This window comes from Chinchilla lanigera, unplaced genomic scaffold, assembly GCF_000276665.1.
Source record: "Chinchilla lanigera isolate Chin_1 unplaced genomic scaffold, ChiLan1.0 scaffold00064, whole genome shotgun sequence".
Lineage (NCBI taxonomy): Eukaryota > Metazoa > Chordata > Mammalia > Rodentia > Chinchillidae > Chinchilla > Chinchilla lanigera.
The window spans coordinates 7,461,019-7,484,888 of NW_004955465.1; the positions used below are offsets into that span (position 1 = coordinate 7,461,019).

Consider the following 23,870-nt stretch of genomic DNA (forward strand, 5'->3'; position numbering starts at 1 on the left):
AAAATCAAAAAAAAAAAAAAAAAAAAAAAGAAAGAAAAATTACCAAGAAGCAGATGTTCATCTTAAGAGGACTAGAGTTGTTTAAATATGCACCATCTGTCCTGTGAGAGATAGTGAGTTCCCCAGTCAGTAAGAGACTGGCAGCCCAAGTACTAAGCTTTCATGAAGAGGTCTCACTCAGCACATGTCAGGTCTACCAGATGGCCCCGAAGGTACCTTTGCCCCTGAGATTTCATGAGGCTGCAATATGAGAATCTGATAAATGGAGAACTAATTAAACCTATTTTTGAGAACTTAGGATTTTAGATATTTAAAAAAGAAATTATTAAAAAGCCTTGTGCCAATAAGGGGAACCAGAGGAGCTGATTATCAAAGTTGTGTCACTTGGGATATTTGTTTCTCCGGCTGGTTCTTAGGCTTGTATAATACTAGGCCTTTAATTATTAAGCTTACACTTAATAAAGCCAGACAACTTAGGATGAAGGTAGCTCAGAACAGAGAGGTCTAGAAAAATTAGTCAACTTCAGCCCACAGCATTAATAGAAAGCAAATACCCTTCAGAGAGACCATGTAATATGACTGGGTTCTGAGATGAGGTAAAAATAAAGGTGTATCTTGCACTTTCTGTTGTTTGTAGTGCCTCAGTCACAGTAACTCTTGGAGCACCACACCATGTAAAGTGGCTTCATCATAACTGAGGCTCCATGAGCCATACTACACCTGGAGTCCCACTATTTATCAGACCCATTGTGTTGTGTGTCACTCAGTCTTCATAGAATTTCTCAAGGGTTTGGAATCCTTATTTTAACTGTGAGAAAACTCAATCTGGAAGCTGAAGTACCTTACCTAGGTCACTTGGAGACCTGACGGTCAGACTTGGTATTGCCTGTATGATGAATTTATCAAGACTGTCAGCATTTCCTAGACTTGAGAGGATCTTAAAGAATCTGATTCTTTGGTTTTACCTATGAGGAAAAATAGGGTCCAAGGGAGCAGAGATCTTGCATGGTATTCCTATGTAAACAGCAAAGATTTCTCTGTGTGCGTACAAGCCTAGCAGCTGTGCTTTATCAGCACTGTGTCTGCCGTGTTCAAGGCTAACCAAGTAGCAGGCATGTCAGGAGCAGGAAAGGAGGGCAGGAGACCAAGTTTCCCCATGCATCCATCCAACATTCTCTCCACAATACCCCTGTAGAACTCTAAATACACATACAGAAATCAGTCTTCAGATTCTGTCTGCTAAACTATAGTGTAGACAGGTACTGTTACCCTCCTATAAAGGAATCATTCACAGAAAAGATTGCAAAAGTAGTAGCATGGAAGCTAAACTCTATTCAGGGCTATCATGCATCAGATTCTTCCTAGCTCCTTTTATCCATGTCATCTCATGTCCCTTTCCTCTATGTCATTTCCTGCACATTGCTGTTACAGAACATGTTTGTCTGTAAAATAAATGTTGGAGTCCTTATTTTATAATGAAAAAATGAGTTTAAGCAACATATTCAAAATTAAATGACTAGCAAATGCATTACAGAATGTACACTCCTGATTCCAAAAGGCAGAGGAAAAGCCTATAAATTATGGCATGAAACATACCAGAGTTTGACATCCAGATGGGTCATAGAGTAGTTAAGAAAAGCAAGGTTGCTTTCTCCCTGTACAAATCATACTTATCACATAGAAATGGTAGTTTCCTCTCTTCAGACAAGTTTCTTCTCCTGTCTTTGAGGGACCAGATCTACTTTTAGAATTACAAAAAGAGAGAACATTTGACCTTTCCTAAAGTAAGAGGATTTTGGATTAACGGCCAACTTTGTCCTTAGAGCAACCCTTTGAGGCTTTGTCACATTGAAAATTGACAGTGACTGTGTCCCATCGGGAGGTACAGTCATGATGAGAAGAGACTAACATAACAAAAACCAGCATGAGGCTAAGAATCTGAAAACTCGAACTCTGGCCCTTGCTTCTGTGTGTCTAGATCTGTAAGACAGGCATCTGTCTCTCCCCAAGTGAGTATCCTATGATCTGAAATGAGATGATGGGACAGAAAAGGTTTTTTTTAAAAGCTCTCTTCCAAAGCAATAATGTCACAAGAGGCTGACTCACAAATCATCTGTTTCCTCCTTCCCCATATACAGTTCAATTCAACAGACATTACTCCTTCCATCTTCAGGAAAAATAATCTTTTGACTTTTGAGCTTGTGTTTAAACCAAAGTTGCTTAATGGTTTCCTTCAATTTTCTCCATGTTCAGACTACCTTACTGTCACAGATGTTCACTTATTCAAAGAGAAATGGGACAGCAACAAGATCGATCACCACACTGACAAGTATGACAACAACAAGTTGATTGTCCGGAGAGGGCAGTCTTTCTACGTCCAGATTGACTTCGATCGTCCATATGACCCAAGGAAGGACCTCTTCAGGGTGGAATATGTCATCGGTGAGTGCAAAGGGCAAGCCCCCATCCTGATACCATGGGTCAGCTTACAGAGTGGGGTGGGTACAGGTGTGGCTGCATTACTTCCTAGCATCATGTTTAACACTGCTGGACCTGGGATTACATCTAGCCCCTGGATCAATCTTTATTCTAACATGGGTCTGCATCATGTCAAATATCAATAATTTGAGTCTACTTTAGCAAAAAATCTAGCATAACAAAAATAAGTACAGTTGGTAGGAAATGTCAGTTTAAATTATTTTTCTCCAAGGTTTTGGTTTTGGCATCCCATAGTTAAGACTTTTAATTTACCACCATGACTTAATTGCTTTTGTGTGCTGAAAATATTTGCAAATCGGAGCATCAACCTCCACTTATGCATATACAAATGTGTTCAGCTTTAATGTAGTCCCATGGGACCAGTCATGAAAAATAGGTGGTCCAATAAAGTTCAGCAGATACTTTGTTTTATAATCTCCTCTTAACGATTGACAATTCATATTAGTTTCAAAGGTTCTGGGAAGTAACATTTAACTTTATTTGGTCCAATAATTCTCCAATTAATTTGATCACAGAGCCCTTTTATTAAGTAGTAGATATTAACATTTGAGATATTTTGATAATGATTTCACTAGGAATTTACAAGAGTATCAAGGAAGAAATTTACAGAAAAGCAAGGGTAGCTCAGTGTAAGGACACTTGCCCACCTTGTCTTTCACAACTTAAAGAAAATTTTAAAATTAGGCAATCATGACAATGGTGATTGAAAGGGACATGATAAAATTCAGCAAATATTTCTATAGAGTTTAAGTAAAACAAAAGTAGAAGGAAGTTCTTCCATTATAATAACAAAGATTATTTACTCCCAAAGCAACAATTTAAGTGGAAAAATGTTAACAAATTTAATTATAATCAGAAAATAGACAAGAAAATATATTGTCACTACTTTTCTTAAAGTATTGCTGTAAAACTTTAAGAAAATGAACAATAGGAGAGAAATAGCTGTTATGAATATGGAAAAATATGAGATAAAACTGCATATTTTGCTGATCTTATGATTGTATTTGTATAAAACTTACCAGATTAAAGAGAGAAAGCATAAAATCAGTAAAATTTTATAAGATGGTTAGATAGAAAAGAAAAACATAAAAATTAACATCTTACAAATACAAATAGAGAAAACATATCATATGTAATTTTCACCAAACCATAAAAGACCAAACTAAATATTCAAAACTAAGATGCAAAACTTATATGAAGTAGTTATTCAATATCCATAGGTGACATAAGTAATTAATGAAAGCACAAACATGTTCTTAGATGAGAAGTTTCAATATTTTTAAGTCACTCACAATGTTGATCAAAGGGTATAGAATTTCAATGAGGTAGTAGAATGAGTGTTATGTGCAGAATCATAACTAGTTAGTAGTAATAGTAAAACTTTTTGAAACTGCTAAAAAGTAGATTTTTAATATTCTCATTACAAGGAAATGATGAGCATGGGAGATAATAGTTACACTAACTGGCTTGATTTAGTAATTTCACAATTTGTATACATATCACAAAAATCACATTGTACCCTATAAATATATATAATTATTATCAATATAAAATCCTTCCAATATTAATAAATAAATTTAATATATTTATGATTATAAATGGCAATTTGAGGGTTTTGGTTTTTAGTTTTAGTTTTGTATAAAATAAACAAGTTCACTTGAAAGAACAATTATGCAATAATAACCACAAAACTATACAAAGAAATAATAAACAATAGGAGTGTTTTAATGAGTAACAGCTATTAGGACACTACAAAAATATTTAGTAGTGCAATGTATTAGTTAATTTTTCCATCACTAGGGTAAAATACCTGAGCCCAGCAACCTAAAGAAGGGGATGTTTACTTTGACTCCCGGTTTTAGAGGGTTTAGTCTGTGATTAACTGGCTCCAAGGCAGAAATGGTGTGGATAAGAAACTGGAAGGGGAGAGCTACTCAGCATTTGGCAGCCAAAAAAGGGAAGAGACAAGAACAAACCCTTCCTCCTAACAGCACATTTTGTTATGAACTCATTAATGAATTGGTTCACTGATGAGTATAGTGCCCCCATCATCAACTAATCTTTTGTAAAGCCCCACCTTTGAGCACATGAGACTTGTGGGGGACATTTTAGATCTGAACCATAAGAGACACAACACAGAATCCAGAAATAGGTTTCAGAATGTAAGGGAAGTTAATGCAGTGGTAGATTTCATACAGTAAGGAACATATGTGGGATATTTTGCTTGTTTGCTTCTTAAAAAAATAAATGATGCCAGAACAACTGATTCTCCAACTGGAAGAAAATTTAAAAATTGACCTCTATTGTATATCATATATAATAATAAATTTCAGACAGAATAAATATAATATAAAGCATAAAAGTCTTATAAAACAAATTGTGAGAATATGAATCAGACAGCTAAGATTATAAGCTTTGAAACTATAAAGAAAACTGTATAAACACATCAAAATACCACAAAAGGCTATAAATATGACCAAATGACCAAATCTGAATACATGACAAAATACATTCCTAAAGAATTCAATGGACAAAAGTTAGATCTGGAAAATTAATCAAAACCTAGGTCACAGTTAAAGAGTTAACCTAGAAAGTAAAGCTCATCCAGACACATACAATTTGGCAACAGAAATATGCAAAGAACATAAAGACAAGTAACAAAAGAAAAAACCTGAACAGCTTATAATTATATGAAAACATGCTCAAATAGAGAAGCAAATCAAAGTAATATCTATCAGGCTGGCAAAAATTTGGAAAAAACTATACTTTTGTTGATGTATGTGAAAAGTGTACAATGTGTGTGTGCATGTATATTTCAGCACAAAGGCAAGACTTTATTTAAAGACCCTTGTTATGTTTATAATATGATGAATACCCTGTACTTCGTGCATATCATCTGACACCCATGTGAAATTCTGTCCACAGCTCTGCTGCAACTGAAAGGGTATTTCTTTTTCTTTTGCCATGGTAGTGTCAGGGAAAATGATGAGTGTCTTAGGTTAAGTTCCTAGGAAACAAACTTTGAGAAGTATGTTTGTGTGAGATTTTACCGAAGAATGTTCTCAGGATTCGTATCTTAGAGGGAGGGAAAGAAGGAGTTGGTGCCTGGTGAAGGGAGGAGTTGAATAACAAGGCAACAAAGGTCTCAGTGGACTCCAATGCTAACTCTGGAGCTGGACTGCTTCGGAAGAGTTGCCTCATTTCAAGGCAATGAATGAGAACTGTTAACTTCCAACATTCACAATATGGGGCTATTCTGGGGCACACACTGCAACATCCACCACAGTGAGCATATGAAGTCTTTCCTTAAACCAAAGAAATAGTATAACTTTTACTCATCAGTAAAAAGGAAGACAAAGCACGCTAAATCTTACTTGTAAGATAAAAACCCACACATTTCTTAAACCAACGTGCATTTTATTACTTCTTATAACCGTGATGTGTACTTTCAGAGTATAGCTTTATGAATGGACATTATAGCATTACACTGTGGAACTTTCTACTTCCAAATTTGTTGTACATACAAGAAAAGAAAAATGGCAGAATTCCACATTTTGTTATTCAGTATATGAGAAGCCAAGTGCAGGTGGGACTTAAAGGACCAGCAATGGGGAATTGTCTTGATTGATGTCCTTTCTGTATCTCATGTGTCTCAGGAAGTTACAGGACAATCTCAGCTTTCACACTGCAACAGTGCTGAAAGCAGGTAGGGGAAAACATTGTTGAACACTCACTGGGGCTCAGAAATAACTCTCTTAAAATGCAGTACTCATCTCAATAGGACCAAAGAAAGCCATGGAAATTAGGTTTTAAATGAAATTGCTATAATGAGAAAAGACAAATATCCAATATAAACTGGAAATGAAATTACGTACAAGGTTTGTATATGCAAGTGCTCCTCAGTATCAGAAAACCCAAAACGTGAAAATATTGGTTTAAGAAACAGAAAAGATAACACTTTGTAAAGTGTTATCACTTTTTATTTATTATAAATACAGTAAATAATAAGAGAATCTTTTCAAATATCTCCTCTATAGCATCATCACAATGAGATGAATCAAACATTACTACTTTTAAGGAACCTAACCATTGCTTAGAGAAAGCTGTTGTTATATTAAAGTTATAGAAAAATAACTTTACACTTAGTAGCTTCTAGTTTATATTCATTGTTTTGTTATAGCTCTGTTCTATTTTCCTGTGACTGTATATAAGTCAGGATATGTTCACACTTTATGTGTTGCTTTGTTGGTGTTCCCAAAACTTCCATCATGGGAATTTTTAATATGTGATTCTTCCTTCTAATCATGTTTTTTCCTTCCTTCCTTCTTTCTTTCCTTCCTTCCTTCTTTCTTTCCTTCCTTCCTTCTTTCTTTCCTTCCTTCCTTCTTTCTTTCTTTCCTTCCTTCTTTCCTTCCTTCCTTTCTTCCTTCTTTCTTTCCTTCCTTCCTTCTTTCCTTCCTTCCTCCTTTCTCTTACTCCATGCTTCTTACCTCCCTCCTTTCCTTCTTTCCTTTTGTTTCTTCTTTTCCTTCTTCCTTCCCTTCGTCTTTCCTCCTCTTCTTCCTATTTTATTTAAGTAAATAAAATCTTAATATTTAAGCAATTGCATTTTTAACATTTAAGCAAGATGGTCCCAAATAACCCATGTGTGCTGGGTTCTCTGAGTAGATAAGATCAACAGGAGGGCTAGGGTATTCCCTGTGTCAGGGAATTGTGTTTGATAACTGCATTCATTAGTTTCTGGCAGAGCATAGCTATCTCTGAGCATTAGGTGGGAGGTGTTAATGAACTTGAAGAGGTGGGTGCGGATGGAAAATGTGCCCTGTAGCCTTTTTCTCTCTTTCCACTTCTCTGCCTGCAGCCATGACAAATCATGAAAGCCTTGGAACAGAACATTAATTATAGGTTTGCTAACCTGTGGCTGGAGCTGTGAAAGCTTAGGAACAGCTTGTGGTGTTAATTTGCTGTTACCTTAACATGGGCCCCCTACTTCTTTAATACTCGCCTGAGACAGAGAGAGCCTTTCTAAGGAAAGAATGGTTCTCTGTCTTCCATGCCAGCTCTCCCTAGACAAGAGAGGTTACTTTGCCTTGTCAGCCCTCCCCAGTAACCACAAGGTTCATGATCAAGTTCCTTTATCCTGAAGTTCAATCTCAGAACCCCAAGGGCATCAAGGACTTCAGAGATGCTCTTGACCTTGTTCAGTCCTGCCACGGCTCCACAGCTCTATGCTTCATACCTGGTCACAGCAGAAAGAAGAGGCGAAGAATGGTATTAGAAATTTCCGTCACTTCCATTGGGGGAAAAGGAGATTTCCCAGAAGCTTCTGGGAAACTATAAATGTCTTGTTTTCTGTGTTTATGTGTAAGGGAAACTGTGAAAGTAATTCCTTTTTTAGTCCCTTCAAAGGATAGGAGCAAGGGAGAGCTAAGGACAGGTGCTGGTGTATACCAATGTTGTATGCTAGACAGCCCTTTCTGATTTACCATCTAGGGAGTACGTAGGTGCAGCCCTTCATGACAACATCATTGAGGTAACTCATTCATGGGCCCAAACATCTCCAGGACTGGGTCCATTACACATGTTCTATCTGTAATTCTGTACAACATCAAACTATTTTATCAACACTTAAATATTTCTGTTTCACTGATTCATTTAGTAGTATTTATCAAAAACCAAGTAGGGGGTAAGACTGATGGGTTTGAAGGATGGGAATAACATGGAGGAGTATCATTCTTTTGTTTTCTTGAGACAGGGTCTCACTCTGTAGATCAGGCTGACCTTGAACTCGCTTATGTAGCCCAGGGTGGCCTCAAACTTGTGGGCAATCCTTTTGCCTCTGTCTCCTGAGTGCTGGGATTGCAGACAAGCACCACAGCTCATGGCCAGGAATTTCAATCTTGATAGCTCACTCCAGTCCCCATTGGGAGTAATCAAAACTAGAAGAAAGAGAGGAGAAAGAATGTCAAGGTGAAGGCTGTGGTTGTAGAAATGGAAAAAGCTGATAGGCTTTGAGGAATTCTCAGGAGCTAAAATCTAGGTGATTGGTAATAAGAACTTGTGATTGGCAGTCTGTGTGAGGTGGGGTGGCAGGGGAGTCAAGGGAGATTCCCAGGTTGCTGGCTTTCTTTGGCTATGATGACAAATTAAATGAGCGTCCAGTAGATTTGAGGGGACAATTTGAGTAGTGTCTCCCACCCACAACTTGCTGGCACTGGGTACATAGTGCACAGAGTGCTATGTGTTTCCCACTTAGCTCTTCAAGCATCTTTCTTGGCATTGGTCACCATATTTCAGATGAGAAAAAGGTAGGAGTGCTTAAGGAATGTATCCCAGGTGACACCTGGAAAGTGATGTGGCTGCTTTTCAAGCCTGGACAGCTTCTCCCAACCACAGCGCATGCTACCTCCACCAAGGAAGCAGGAACCGTATAGATGAAATTCTGTATGAAGCTGCTGAGTGTGAGGTCCATGCGGACATCTGGTGCAACATGTTCAAAAGAGAGCATGGGTCTGAAGTTCCAGGATGGTGTTTGGGTTGGATAGAAGGAAATTTGGATCTCATACACATATATGGATAGGCAAGCTCAATTGGGACCAGTAAATCAAATAAGCGGTGGATTGACGCTCAAACCCTGGAGAGAAACAACTTGTAAAGAGCTAAATCCAGGAACCAGGGCCCCTGAAGAAGTAAAATACTAAATGGCTAGGTAAGCACAAAGAAAATTATTGCAGTACCATGTCACTCAATCTAAGCATGTTGAGTATTTAAAGAGAACAAAGTGACCAAGTTTATCAACCCTTATAAGGCAATACAGTAAGGTCAGAGTTTGCAATTGGACTCAGTAGTCAGGGGACACTGGTTATTCAGGGAGAAACTAAATTATAGTGACCTGAAAGTAAATGACATGGGAATATGTGGATTGGCAAATTTGTATTAAGTTTTCAAGAAACTTGAAGGAAAAGAAAAGAAAAACTTGGGGAAGAATGTGGGTTAGGGAAGGGTGTTTTCATTTTGGTGTTTGTTTCCGGATTGGAGGGATTTGAAAGAACATGCAGGCAGGGGAAAGGAAAAGCCTAAGAAGAATCCTAAAGATTTGGGAGAAACAATGGGTGGCTGAAGTAGAATCCCAGGCAAGGCAGAGGAATAGGGTGCTGCAGCATGAGCGAAGGATAGGGTAGGAAGAAGAACTCCTTGTCATCAGGGGTATGAGGATGGACATGGGTGAGGAAGTGTCTGACTGCTTTAAGGGGAGAGCAGGAAACTGAGCATCATGCCTGTTAACTCATTATTCAGTGCCATGGGAAGTGAGCTGGTGCTGCAGGAGCTTAGGGGAGAAAAGGGCCACTCCTGTATCCCTGTATCAGTTCATTATCTGTTTCTGTAACAAACTACCTGAGGCTTGGAATTTAAAAAGGAAAAGAGGTTTATTTAGAGGTTTTAGAGGCTGAAAGCCCAAGATCCAGTTGCTTCGTTGGTTCAGCCTCTGGTGAGGGACTCCTTGGCCATTTCACAACATGACAGATAACTTCACAGTGGGAACACATGAAAAAGGGAGAGATCACATACAGAGACCAGAAACCAGAGAGCTGCAAGGGTCAGGCTCACCCCTTCTACAACAACACATTCTGTGGGAGCTAAGTTTGTGAGACCAGCACTAATCTTCTCCAAAGGCAATTCCCCCAATGACCTACCTACCTCTTACCGGGCCCCACCTTTTAAAGACCCTACCATATCCCAATACCACCACAAGGGAGACCAGACTTCCAGCATTCAACCTTTTGGGAACACTTTCAAACCATAGCAGCTTGAAAGTCAAATCTTTAAGACAAAGTCTCCCCATCATTTTGTGTTTCAAAGTGTTCAAATAAAATAACCACACTGATGTGTGATTTTTTTCATCCATAACATAGTTTCTCCATTCAGAAATTTCTTTCCCTAAATCATGCAGCTGGTAATATGTAGAAAAATATGTTTCACACTGCTGTATCTACCATTTTGTGCCGCATTTCATTGGAAAAAGACTATTTTCTAATTTTGAAGGAACACTTCTATAAGATGTCTTTTCCAATTTTTGCTCCTGTGGGTGCTGCACTGATGATAAATGTGTTCGTTTTTAAGCATCTCTGTGAAGTGACTAATAATGGCATCTAAGAAACTAGGACAGTGTTTCCCAGAGTGTTTTCCCTGTGAACACCTGTCATGAGATGTTCCTTGGGAAAAGAAAAATTCCATCAAATACTTTGGATCATGCTGTGTTTTGTGTCGCTTCTCAGAGTCCCAGCATACATCAGTATTTTGAAGGCCTCAAGTAAGCACACAGTCCAAAAAAATTTGTTTAGCCCAACATTTCCTAAAATTGTTTTACTACAAACACTACACTACTACATTTTTGTTTTTGTAATCCCTTAGTGAAATGCAGAACTCACTCCAGGAAATTCCAAACTGCAGTTCCCTTTACCTTTATCCTATGGAACACACTTATGTTCTAGGACTAAAATACTGCGCCCCCTTAGGGCGAAGTCTCATGTATGTAGAGGTGGAGACTGACTAGAAGAGGTGGGTCACTGGGAGTATGACCTGCAAGGATGTCTTCTCATCCCTGGTCCTCCCTTTGCTCCCTGTTTCCTGGCAACCATGAGATGAGCATTTATTCTCCATCATGCCATGTTGGCCCTGGAGCCAGCCTACCATGCAGGGACAGAGTCCCCTGAAACCAAGAACAAAGTAAACCTCTTGTCTTTAAATTGTTCATGTCTGGCATTTTGTACCAGCAACAGAAAAGTGACTAATTCAAATGCCAAGGAGGGTTTGGATGGTGGAATTTGAGAGGATTTGTAGTCTATGTGTTATGCTACCTTTACACAATACCTACTTTCTTGTTTTAACACTTACAATTTTGTGCAAACATTGAAATAACTAATGGATTTAACATTCATATTTAGTAACTTTTCAAAAGTGATATTTTAAATTTGCATATTTATTTTCTTCTTTTACTACTAAGCCCATTTATTTTCATTTTGAACACATTTATTGCATTCTTACTGAACACCTTGCACTTGCAAAAGCACATTATCAGGATGTGTTTACCCCCAGCCCTCAGAGGGTTCCCAATCAGCAGGGACAGTCTAAGCTAAGGAGATTCAGTTCATTGCCACAGAGTTGGACAAAATGCCTAGAAGGTGCCTTGGAGAGAGCAACTGACTGGGAGGATAGTTGAAGGAATCCACTAGGAAGGGATATTTGAGTTGGGTCTCACAGGATGAGTAGGAGTTGATCCAATGAAGTAAAAAAAATGTGCATATCTTAGAAAAAAAAAAGAGACAAAAGTTCAGAGGAGCATACAAATTTGAAAACAATTGATAACTTTGTACAGCTTGATAAAAAGTTTAAATGTTATTCTATAAATAGCCAGGAGCTTCTATAGATGAGTTTTAAGAAGAGAATCAGAAGAGCTGATTTTTCTCACTTTCTGTATTACTGAGACAAAAATATGAAAGATTGCTGTCTGGACGTGAGTAAGAGACTTGACAGACAGATCATCCTAATAAATGACTACATAAATGCATAATTAGGTGTGATTTTTCTTCTTTATTCCCCCAGAAGAGTCTATGTTTACTTCTGTAACAAGACCTAGTAAAGTAGGCATTTTTCCTTTTGTGTAAGGTTCACCTCTAGTAAAGTAGTGCGCTGTGCTTGGAGGAACGATTGTGCCCCAGTGGCTCGCCCTCTTCCACGTGTGGGGTTGTTTCAGGAATGGTGCCTCATTTGACAGAAGGGCGGGAGCAGTACAGTGAAGAGGAGTGGTTTGGCCTCAAACAGATCCTAGTCAGAAACTGGGATCAAAGACAATGACTCAGCCTTCTATAGTACCATTTTCTCATGTACAAATAACAATGATAGTATTTACTTTGAACAGCCATGTTGTTGTGTTTCTATCTAGATGTCCTCCCAAAGCCTCATGTGCTCTTAGGCAGGGCTTTTGATAGGCAGTTGCATTGCAGGGTGTCATAGCTGCCTTTCTGTGAGGCCATAGGTTCTGGTTAAAGAGGTGGGCTCCTGAGCGTACGGCCAGAAAGTGAAAGGTATGCAGTATCTTCCTCTCAGGCTTTCCCTTAGCTCTTTTTCCTATCAGCCATGCCATAAGCAGTTCTCTTTTTCCGTACCCATCTGCCACGTACCCCTGCCTTGGAGCCAGCTGAGTATGGACTGAAACATGAACGAAAATAAATCTCTCCTTCCTTAAATTATGGGTTCAGGTGTTTTGTCCTAGAAATGAGTGGGGGGAACTAAGACGCATGCTAAGGTCTGGATGAGTATCCCCACCACCCATGTGTTAAAGGCTTGGGTCCCTACTAGTGCTATCGGGAGACCATAGAACCTATAAGTGGGGCTTAGAGAGAAGTCTCTAGGTGACTGGGACATGCCCTGAAAGGGGATTATGGGGACTTAATCTCTTCCTCTTTCTCTCTGCTTCCTGGCTGATAAAGCAAGCAGTTTTGCTCCACCACTTACTCCCCATCCTTACCACGATACATCATCCTGGTTGGCCAAGGCTGAAAGCAGTAGGTCCACCTGATTGTGAGCAGGGGCCACAAGGTCAAAGTTTTCTCTTGTTTTATTTTAAAGAGAAAAGAACCAAAACAAAGACAGAAATAAAACAACACAGAATTTCAGAACAAGGTGATAGGAAATTAACAATGGTTGTTGTATTACATACTGTTATCTTCAAAGTGGTTACTCAAATAACCAGATCTAGGCATATAGGATTGATCAAACAATTAGACATTAACTGATTAACTGTTCCTTTCAATAAACCAATAGAACTTAGTAGTATAATTACCTTAGCTATCCTGTGTGTGTGTGTGTGTGTGTGTGTGTGTGTGTGTGTACTCCCTTCTTTCTTTCTTTTCTCTTTTCCCTCGTCCCAGTTGTTCCTTCCTTTTGAGCAGTTTCTTTCCCTTTCACAATATCTGTTGTACCTTTCAGATTGTATTTACTCATTCAGGTTCTTACACTAGGGAGGCAATATGAGGTTTACACATGTAAGTTCGATTTACTTCTCATGTGAGTATGGTCTCTAGTTGCATCCATTTACCTCAGGTTTATCTATCTTTCTAGCTGAGCAATACTCCATTGTATAAAAATACCACATCTTTTCTATCCATTCCTCAGTTGATGGGCAATTGGGCTGTTTCCATGACTTAACTATTACAAATTGTGCTACTGTAAACATGGTTGCACATCTGTCGCTATAGTATGATGTTTTCAGTTCTTCTGGAAAAATACCCGAAAGAGGGATAGCTGGGTTGAATGGGACCTCTAATCCTAGTTTACTCAGGAATATCCAGACTTATTTCCACAGTGGTTGCACCAGTCTAGACTCCCACAAACAGTGGAGAAGAATTCCTTTTTCCCCACAGCCTCACCAGCATTTGTTATTGGTTGATTTCTTGATGATAGCCATTCTTTCCATGGTGAGATGGAACTCAGTGTTGTTTTAATTTGAATTTCTCAAATGACTAATGATGTTGAACATTTTTTTCATGTATTTATTTGCCATTTGTATTTCTTTATCTCATATACCCATTTTTGGATTGGGTCTTTGAATTTTGGGGGTCTGATTTTTTAAATTCTTTATATGTTCTGGATAGAAGTCCTTTGTCTGAGGGACAGCTGGCTAAAATTTTTTCCCAGTTCATGGGTTTTCTTTTTACACTGTTGGTGATTTCTTTCGGTGTGCAAAAACTTCTCAATAAGATGAGATCCCAGTTGTTGATTCTTTGAAGTATTTCCCGTGCAGTTTGATTTTGTTTATGAACTCTCTGCCTACCCCTATGTCTTCAGGATTCCTACTTACTTTCTCTTCCAATAGATTTAGTGTTTGCATTTTAATATTTAGATATTTGATTCATTTTTACTTAAGTTTGGTGCATGGTGATAGACATGGGTCTAGTTTTAGTCTTCGACATGTGGAGAGCCAGTACCATTAATTAAAGAGGCTACTTTCCAGCACCATTTATTAAAAAGACTGTCTTCCTCCCACTGAACTTATTTGGCTCCTTTTTCAAAGATAAAGTGGCTGAGTGTATTTGTGGTTGTGGCTATATCCTCTAGTCTGCTTCACTGATCCTCAGGAGTGGTTTTTGGCCAATACTATGCCGATTTTATCATGGTAGCTTTGTAGCACAATTTTAATTCAGCAATTGTGACACCTCCTGCCTTGTTGTTGGTCAGAATTGTTTTTGCTATTCTGGGTCTCTTCTGGTTCCAAATAAATTTTAGGAATTTTTTTTAAGTCTTCTCTTTGCAAGTTGATTACAGCACATATTTTCTCAAAGTAATGTGAAGCTAATACAAGCAATTTATGGATTAAAAGAGATAATGTACATGAAAACACTTCTTTTTCTAAAAAACAAAAAACAAAAAAAGACACCTGAGTATCATGGAGGGTAGGAATAAATCTCATTAAAATCTGGAAAATATAATTAGCAAGGATTAAGTGACTTATCCAAGTCTCTAGGCAAAGGTTCAGAACAGCTCATGTCTCAAAATAGAGATACAAATAACCAGTAGATATGTGTAAGGGTGTTCAGCAGCTCTCACTGTCAGTGAAATACACATTAAAATCACAATGAAATAGCACTCCACACCTGTTAGAATGGCTATTATTACAAAGATAAATGGTAATGTTGGGGATGTTGAGAAAAGGGAAGGCAGAGAGAAGAGAGAAAGAAAGAAAGAAAGAAAGAAAGAAAGAAAGAAAGAAAGAAAGAAAGAAAAGAAAAGAAAAGAAAAGAAAAGAAAAGAAAAGAAAAGAAAAGAAAAAAGAAAAAAGAAGAGAAGAGAAATGAAAGAGAGAGAGAGAAAAAAGAAAGGAGGGAGGGAGGGAGGGTCATTAAGGTAACAGAGTCACCCATGTGTTCTGGGACACGCAGTGTGTTGCACGGAGCCCTTGAAAAGGACCATGGGTACTGGAATGAGGTCACACGTGAATGCTTCACCTGCTCCTTCCTCCCTCCTCTTTCTCCACTCTCCTTCCTGTTCCTCTAATTTGCCCGCACCCTTGCTCCTCTGTTTTTGTCTTCATGCTGGTGTCTTACACTGACCTCTCTCACTTGTGACAATTCATAAGCTTGCCTCATTAACACCTACGTAATCAAAACTGTCTGCTCCCAGAAAGTTGCAATGTGAACCCAGGTGTGATGCAGTGCAGACATCCCTGGATGTTCCCCATAAATCCTAAGAAATCTTACAGATTGTGAAGTGAGGGGTGAGAAAGGTGAGGAAAAGACACTTAATGAGAACTAATGTGCCACTCATTTTGCCTTGCTCTTACATCTCCAGTCTGCAAAGAGGCAGCCTGTAAGTGGAATAAAAACCTACTGAAAAATGGCTACATGTGGATTAATTATTCATCATCTGTGCCCTCTGGCCACTCCGTGAGCATATTGTAAGCACTGATGAGAGAATAACTGTGAGCTCTTTGAACTACTTAGTGATAGTTGCTTGCTAATAAGATGACCTAATTGCCAGGCTTATTTTGAATATTGCAGCTATATCGGCAAGCTAAAGCTTTCTAATTTTCCTTAAGGAAGTATAACTTATATAAACTGTTACGATAACAGCAGCCAGACAGGTATCAGATGGCCATGAGATAAACTATAAATAGCTGCACCTCTATTTTGCTATCCTCTTTACCTTCTCTTTCTTCTAGTATCCAGCCCTTTTCTGGTCTGTTATCTTCTGTCTGTAATTTCTATTACTTCTTTCTGGATTTCTCTTGCTGTCACTTTCTTTCATCCACAGTACTCACTGCCCTACACATGAATGTCTCATCAGGGGAGCAATGGGAGTTCCTTTCAGAAGGTGTGGAAGGCACTTTTGGTGTCTGCTCATATTTCTGCAGCCTCCAGGAATCCTGGTTGAAGGCCCTAACTGTGCTGCCTCATCTGGCTGCTCCTCACTTAGCCTTTTGGATGCCGCTTTGCGCCCTGCTGGAAGTTTTGTGGCTTCTTCCGCTTCCTATCTACTTCCTTTTATTTTGGCTTAAGAGACTTTGTAACATTTCATTTTATGTTAGGTTCAGTGACTTTCTGAGGTAGGATCTCTGCTGTGTTCAGCATTTTGTGACACTCCCTATGGTAGGGGGGCATCTAGAGCAATTCAAACGATTTATTTCTATTTAAATGCTGTTTCTTTTAATTGACAGATACCAATTACACATCTTTATAGGCTAGGTATGATATTTCTATACGTGCCTGCATTATACAGTGATCAACTCAGGACCTCTACATGATCTACCCTCTTGAGCATTTATCATTTCCTTGTGATGAAAACATTCAAAATCCTTTCTTCTAGCTATTTTGATTTCTACACTATAATATTGTTACCTATTTTAATTCCTCTTTGCAATAGAATACCAGGACTTATTCTTTTTCATTAACTATATATTTGTACCAATTAATCAATCTCCCCATCCATTCTTCTCTTTTCTCTCTTCATTTCCTGGTTACCACTATTCCACTTTCTACTTCTACGAGCTTAGCTTGTTTAGATTCCATATGTAAGTGAAAGCATACACTATATATCTTTCTGTGCCTGGCTTATTTTGCTTACAGTTATGATCTCCAAGCCTATCCATCTTTCCACAAATAACAATTTCATTATTTTAATGACTGAATAATTTTCCATTGCATATGTGTACCATTTTCTTTTTCCCTTACTCTCTTGTCTTGGCTATTAAAATAGTGCTAACATAACTATGAGAGTGCAAATGACTTTTTGAAGCATTGATTCACATCCAATGGCTTATTTCTTTCTATCTATCTACCTATATCCATCTATCTCTATCTATCTATCATCTATCTGCTAAAAGGAATTCTACAAAAATTAATGAATGTAACCATAGTGTATGTATTCAAATGCTACCCTGATACACTTCTGTGCTGCAGGCAAGGGTTCCTGTGGGTGATCAAGAGAGACCAAGAGGGAGAGGACAGGCTAGAATTGAAAGGCAAAGTCTCAGGACAAGACAGTCATTTTGAGATGGTGCTGGAGGAACTGAAAATTTTTCAAGAGGAATGGGAAACATGCACTTTCAAGGCCAGGAGGAGGAATCTTTGCAAAAGCAAGACCTTATTGTCCTGCCTTGGGATACAAACTTCTAATGAAATGCAACTACTTCATTCAATGAAGTGTCCTAGTCATGTTCGAGGCTTGGGCACCACTCCTCTTGAGGTGCATGGAGTGGTGCAGAGCCTGTAGTGATGGGGAGACAATTCTGGCAGGAAAGAAGGAATGTGCACCCCTCATAGGAGCTGTCTGCAGTTATTGCTTGGGTGGTGAGTCTTTGCCTTTTGTCATAGAAGAGTTCAGAGCTTATGTTTTCTGCTTACAGAGAGGTGAGCTGGAACATTTGCATTCGTGACACCATAAGTCACTGTCCTTCCCAGACAATCCATTCTGTTGTGTCAGATTCAAACAGAAGCTTCTGAAAAAATTGCTATCAATACTCAGAATCTCATTAAAATGATCTAATACAATTTATATATTACCATGAATTTCCAAGAACAATTTACAAGTGGCTCAAAAATTTGCTTTGGTTTCTGTGTATGTGGGAGTTCAAGAAAGACTTAAATAATAGCCAGTCCCCTGTATTTATTCACTACATATCTCTAGAGAAGGGACCTACAAAGGACAAATTGATAATCCATGCTATCTTGTTAATCAGGAGATCAAATTCTCACACTTTGATGCATGAAACTAAATACACTTTAAAAGATAAAGGCTTCTTGAAATGAATTTGTAGAATGATACTGATATATTATAATAAAGACAAACATTTAACCTCATTCATTCATTTGAACATTTATGTCCACCAGTCATAGGTTGCACACCTTTTTCCACCTGTGTGGTCTAGTTTGGTGGAGAGGCAGCCTACCTGTACAGTGAGATAGGAAAGGTGTCTCAGGGACAGCATGTTGAGTTCCTTCACTGTAATTATGCTTTTGAATGAAGACGTAGTATCAGAAATTCCTCTGGTGAAGTGAAAATGTTCCATATGAGTAGATAATACTTTCCAACTAACCGCCATTCATAAAATTACTTTGCAGAATGACTAGCTTCACCCTGTGCAGGGAGCAGTGTTAAGGAAACAAGATATTCCAAAAGTAAATTTTGAGAGAAAAGAGAAAAAAACACAAGGTGGAGACCCAGGCATGCCTAGAAAGAAGAGAGTTGGTTTTCATAAGTGGTGGGGAGAATTAAGATGCTGAGCATTGCACTTGTAGTTGAGGCAAAAAGGGGAACTGAAGGAGAACAAAGGCTCGGGGTAATTGCCCAGCAAGCCGTTAAGACTTGTTGTCCAGCAAGCATGCCTCCCAAATGCTTTACCGTGTACATCTGCTCAATAGTAAAGGTGATGTTGTCCCAAGCTTTGTGCATTTCATGAAGTCACAGAATCCCATATGTTAGGGCTAGAAGGAGTCATATCTATCACTTTGGCCAAGTCACTTAATTTAGATGTCTAGATATTCTCTGGGCCCAAAGAAAGCATTTGGATACATTCTGTGGAAGATCAGCCTGGAGGTTGATAGGTCGCAACTGAGATGACCCTGTACTTTAGCCTTCAAAACAGGACACTTGAGAGTGAAAGGGTGACTAAGTGCAAGGTATGCTAGGAAGGCAAGCACAAGGTGGGACTTTCCTAGCAAACCCTAGAGATAGAGACACCAAATCAGTTCTGAGGCAAGAAGAATTTACTACAAATCTCAAGAAATGTAGCAGGAGCCGTGATCTCATGGTGTTAAGTATTTAGGATACATGCTTGAAGTGGGCATAGGAAGTCTGCTCCAATGAGCAAAGATACCAAGAGCCATGAGCATATGCTTGCATGGGGTATTACATTGATTGGCTCAGGAAGTACAGACTGGGAATGGTGAGCTCATTCAAATGGAGACACTCACTTAAGACAAGGCAAGGGAGGGGGACAATCTGGCCATAGGAAAGGACCTGAACAGGCCCAGAGCTGGAAGCTAGCCCCAGGAAACTCTCGGAGACATACAATGGGATTCATCCCCACCTCCTCACTGTAAGGCAGAGGAGACCTGAGCTGCTTGGGAAGCTAAGTAAGAAGGCAACCACCTCTGCTTTCTGGGTTCTGGGTGGAGGACAGCAGGGTTGAACTAGCTAGATGCTCAATCAGATCCCAGGTGGGGTACAGAATTGCCAGTGAGATCACTAGCAGACACTTACAGCAATGGGAGAATAAATGAGTTAAAGTGACAGACCTAAAATCTAGGTCTCTAACAACTCTGTGGCTCAACCAGTGTGAAAATCTAGGTCTCTAACCCTCACCGTGTTGGAGCCTAGCTATAGTATCGCAATTGAATAGCAGGATATTGATACACTGATCCTGCTAGAATATCAAGGATTTTACACTGTGCACTGAGTAAATGCTAAAATCCTACACTTCACCTGGGCCAGCCTCTCCTGGAAGTGCCTCTCACTAAACACTTCCGCACTTCACACCATAGCATCATTCACACCATAGCATCAGCCATTTGGCACCTCATTCTCAGGGAACGGGTCTCAACAAACAGCTAGCAGCAATTGTCTAATATATTTTTTTCTTGCTAAAATTTTAATACCTGTGCAAAATAATTATTCCACCTCTTACCTCCATGCTCATACTTTGTAGGGACTAATGTCTTAACCGTTTAAAGGAAGAGATCACTATATGTGAACTCCGTTCATTGCATAAGCTTGGAGAAAGTACCTGGTTCCTGTTCTTTGTTTCTGTGGACCCTGCTCTCTTCCAAGACCTTTCCAGATGCTAGACCTGGTATCGGGCTAGGGATACCAAGAGTAGCCGGCAGTGAGGATCTCAACTCAACTGATTCCTCTTTAAGGGAAGGACTGGATATGTGGAACTCAGTTGAAACACATCCCAGGCAGAGTAATCCAGAGACCTTAGTACAGGCAACAGAAAAGACATGGACAAGAAGAATGAGACGTCGTTATGGATTAAATATTTATAGTCTTTCCAAGGCCATATTTTCTTTGGGGGATAATTATAAGGATGGACCATTATGTTGTGAATGAGGTTGGTACTCGTCTAAGAAGAGAAAGAGACAAAGGTTCCCAGTGTCTGTCCTTGCCATATGAGAACATAGAGAGATGACATCATCTATAAGCCAGCAAGCTGATCCTCACTGGAACCAAATCTTCCAGCATGTTGATTTTAGATGTCCCAGCCTCTAGAGTTATAAAAAACCATGATCTGTAGTTTTAGTTTTCCAGTCCATGGTATTTTGTTAGAGCTGCCCACACTAATTAAGATAGGTACCAAGGAATGCAGATTTGTAGAGTCTGAAACTTCCTGCAGTCCAGAAGCTAAATAAACCACATGCAACACTCCCCACTAGGGGGGTAATCTGGAGGAAATACATGAGCAGAGTTTTTTGAGGGGAAAACCTTTCATCCTTACAGTGTTATCAACTCTTCCAATACATGTGTCATGCTTTCTATTTGGACTTATAAGAACTATTGCTGATTAAGTCCAATTTCCTTGCCTGGAAAAAAAGACCAGATATCTTTTCCTCTCAGCATCATAACTGGCTACCAAAGGTAAAAGCCATGTTTGACCATATACACCTTAAAATCAAGTTGGCAGTTATCTATCTATAAGTTGACCAGAAAATCAATGCCCAGGGTAGACAAGGATTCTTAGTATTCTGAAGTAATTAATTTCAAAAAAAAGAAACAAAAGAATGTTTCTATGACCAAATGATGGAAGTAAAGAAGTGGAGACAGTTCGGGTGACATTTTCCATGGAACAACTTTGTGTGTGTGTGTGCAACATTCTCCTAAGTGATAGGAAATGACACACTGTTTCCATTATTTCATTTCCATCATTTCAATCTTTTTTAACTTTCATATTTGTGAAACAAATTGCTTTAAACATGTCAAAGACACTCAAGAGGAGTGTTAGCCAAATTTTAAAAATAAAGATGATTCACAGAGACAGCATTTGTGTTTATAGCCATCAAGATAAAATTTCAGTGGAAAAAAAATCATAGTTCTGATTATTTAGGGCACAAGCTTACAGTAATCATCTTCTGATCTTGGAAGAATCTTTTTGCTCTCTGCTTCATTTATCCTGGATTTATTGAAGACCCTGGCCACAAAGACACTCAATCATCTCTGTTTCAATGATTTACTAAATAACACTCACATGTAGGTTTCTTCAGCTCCTAGGTTTAGCTTGTGTTTTTATGCCATAGATTGAGCACTGCACTGATGTTCTGATTCTTACCAGTTAGTCTGTCCTCTGAGAGTTGATGTTTCCTGAGGGAAAGGCCAACTTCATACCTCTTGTGAGGATAGGCTACTGCCTGGTGAAGGCCAATAAGAAGGGTGTTCCTACAACATACTTTTTGAAGAACTGAGATTGATGCTTCCAAAAAGTGAAAAACTCTTACTTATCTTTAAAAACCTAAAGCCAAAAATCACTGTTGGCTAAGAAAGGAGACTGTGGATATTCAAAATAACCATGCAAACAATGGATACACATATATTGTTTTGTTGCTTAAATTTTTATTTTTAATTATGAAACAAAATCCACTATACAAGAAAAATACAAAGAACATCCATTAATTTTTCTGGAATCATGAGAATTGTCAGCCTTATGTTTCATCATCCCTGAATACTTTAGCCTATATTTCCTCTAAGATATTTTTCTATATAACCATGCAACTCAAGACAAGAACATTTGCACTTTATGGTCAGGTACTGTTCAGAAACAGTGTGAGTTTCCCCCAGTTGTTTCAGTAATGTCCCTTAAAGCATGAGAATCTAGTCCAGAATCCTATGTTGCATTTCTCATGTCTCATCTCTTTAGTTTTCTTCCATCTGGAACACTTTTGGCACTCTTTCATAGTCTTTCTTTAACTTTCACAACTTGACCCCTTTGAAGATTACAAAGAAGTAATTTTGTTGAATGCTCCTCAATTTGAATTTCCTCTGACATTTTCTCATGATTAAAATCAGGCCATATATCTTTCATAGAAATATCAATGAAGTGGAGCATTATTCTTCTCAGGACATCTGTCAGTCTGTTTTCTGTTGCTGTAAAATAATAACCGAGACTGGGAAATTTAAGAAGAATAAAAGGTTATTTGGGTTATAGTTCTGAAAGCTGGGAAGCTGATGATCGGGCAGTTACATCTTGTGAGGTCAATGCTGCGGGTGGAGATTCTACAAAGTCCTAAGGCCATTCCAGGGTGTCACATGACAAGATGGGTGCATACAAGAGACAAGCCCAAACTGGCCTTTATAACAGAGCCTCTCTTGAGATAATCCATTAGAATAACTCATTAATCCGTGAAGGGATCCATTCATTTGTCATCTAATCATTGCTTCAGAGTCCCACCTGGCCCCACCTCTTAATACCTTACAATAGAGATTAAATTTGAATGCGGGTCTTGTTGAGCACATTCACACCACAGCAGCACCCTACCTGGTTGGGTGTAAGTTTTTACAGGTCTCATTAATGATGATGTTAACTTTGACCACTTGGTTAAGGTGGTGCCATATGTTGGGCACCTAAAAATAAGACTGTGACATCAGCATGGAAAAAGTTAATTATGAAGTGCTCATGAGGTCAGCTCCAACAGAAGGAGAAGTGTTGGGCTGCAGGAGAAGTTCAGGCCACAGTACAACCCCAAGAAAAGTTTCAGGTATCCCCATGGATCTATGGAGCTGGGGTGGCTCTTAAGAGTGCTATTGAGAGGTGGAAAAGGGATTGGATTTTGTATTCCAGTACTGATCAGTTACAGGAGGTGAGCGTCCCCAAAAAGGGGGTGTGACCCTGGACGAGGCAACTATCTTCAGCTAAAGTAAAATGGACTCACCACAGGCCACTTTCTGGCATTGCTCCCAGCAACTGGAGATAAATCTCTGACATTCCTGAAGGTAACGCTGGGCAGCACATCACAGGATAAAGTGATTCTTTATTCTCTTTGTAGTTACTAAGTACTTTCCAGGAAGTACCTTGAGACTATGGAATTATTCCATTCATCATCAAAATTTATTGATAGAATGATTGATTGGTATCAGAATGAATTTCTGATTTTCTTTTTCAATTAAACAGCTTACTTAAACCCACTATTATCATCAATTACATTGATGTTCAAACAGCCCTAAGTTTTGCCAGTTAGAAATGGATCCAACTGGCTGTAGTATCCTTACTTCCTTGTAATCTGGCACAAGAAGGCATGCCAGGCTCATTTTGTATTTTCCCTGTCCAAGCCCTGGAAATAAGCACTTCTTCAAGGAGCTCTGCTTTCTTTCAATGCAAAGTGATATTT

The 23,870-nt window shown here is 38.9% G+C and overlaps 1 protein-coding gene across 2 annotated transcripts in view; it reads left to right on the plus strand.

The window, feature by feature from the left end:
• F13a1 (coagulation factor XIII, A1 polypeptide) overlaps positions 1–23,870 on the plus strand; it is a 173,249-nt gene that overhangs the window by 16,901 nt on the left and 132,478 nt on the right. The window contains exon 1 of one of the 2 annotated variants that reach the window (XM_013521832.1): positions 2,070–2,442. The exons of the other annotated variant lie outside the window; for it this stretch is intronic. Within the exon in view, the coding sequence (XP_013377286.1) occupies positions 2,085–2,442 (358 nt within the window). The 5' untranslated portion in view covers positions 2,070–2,084. Of the gene's footprint in view, positions 1–2,069; positions 2,443–23,870 lie in introns of those variants that run through there. 2 annotated transcript variants of the gene reach the window in all.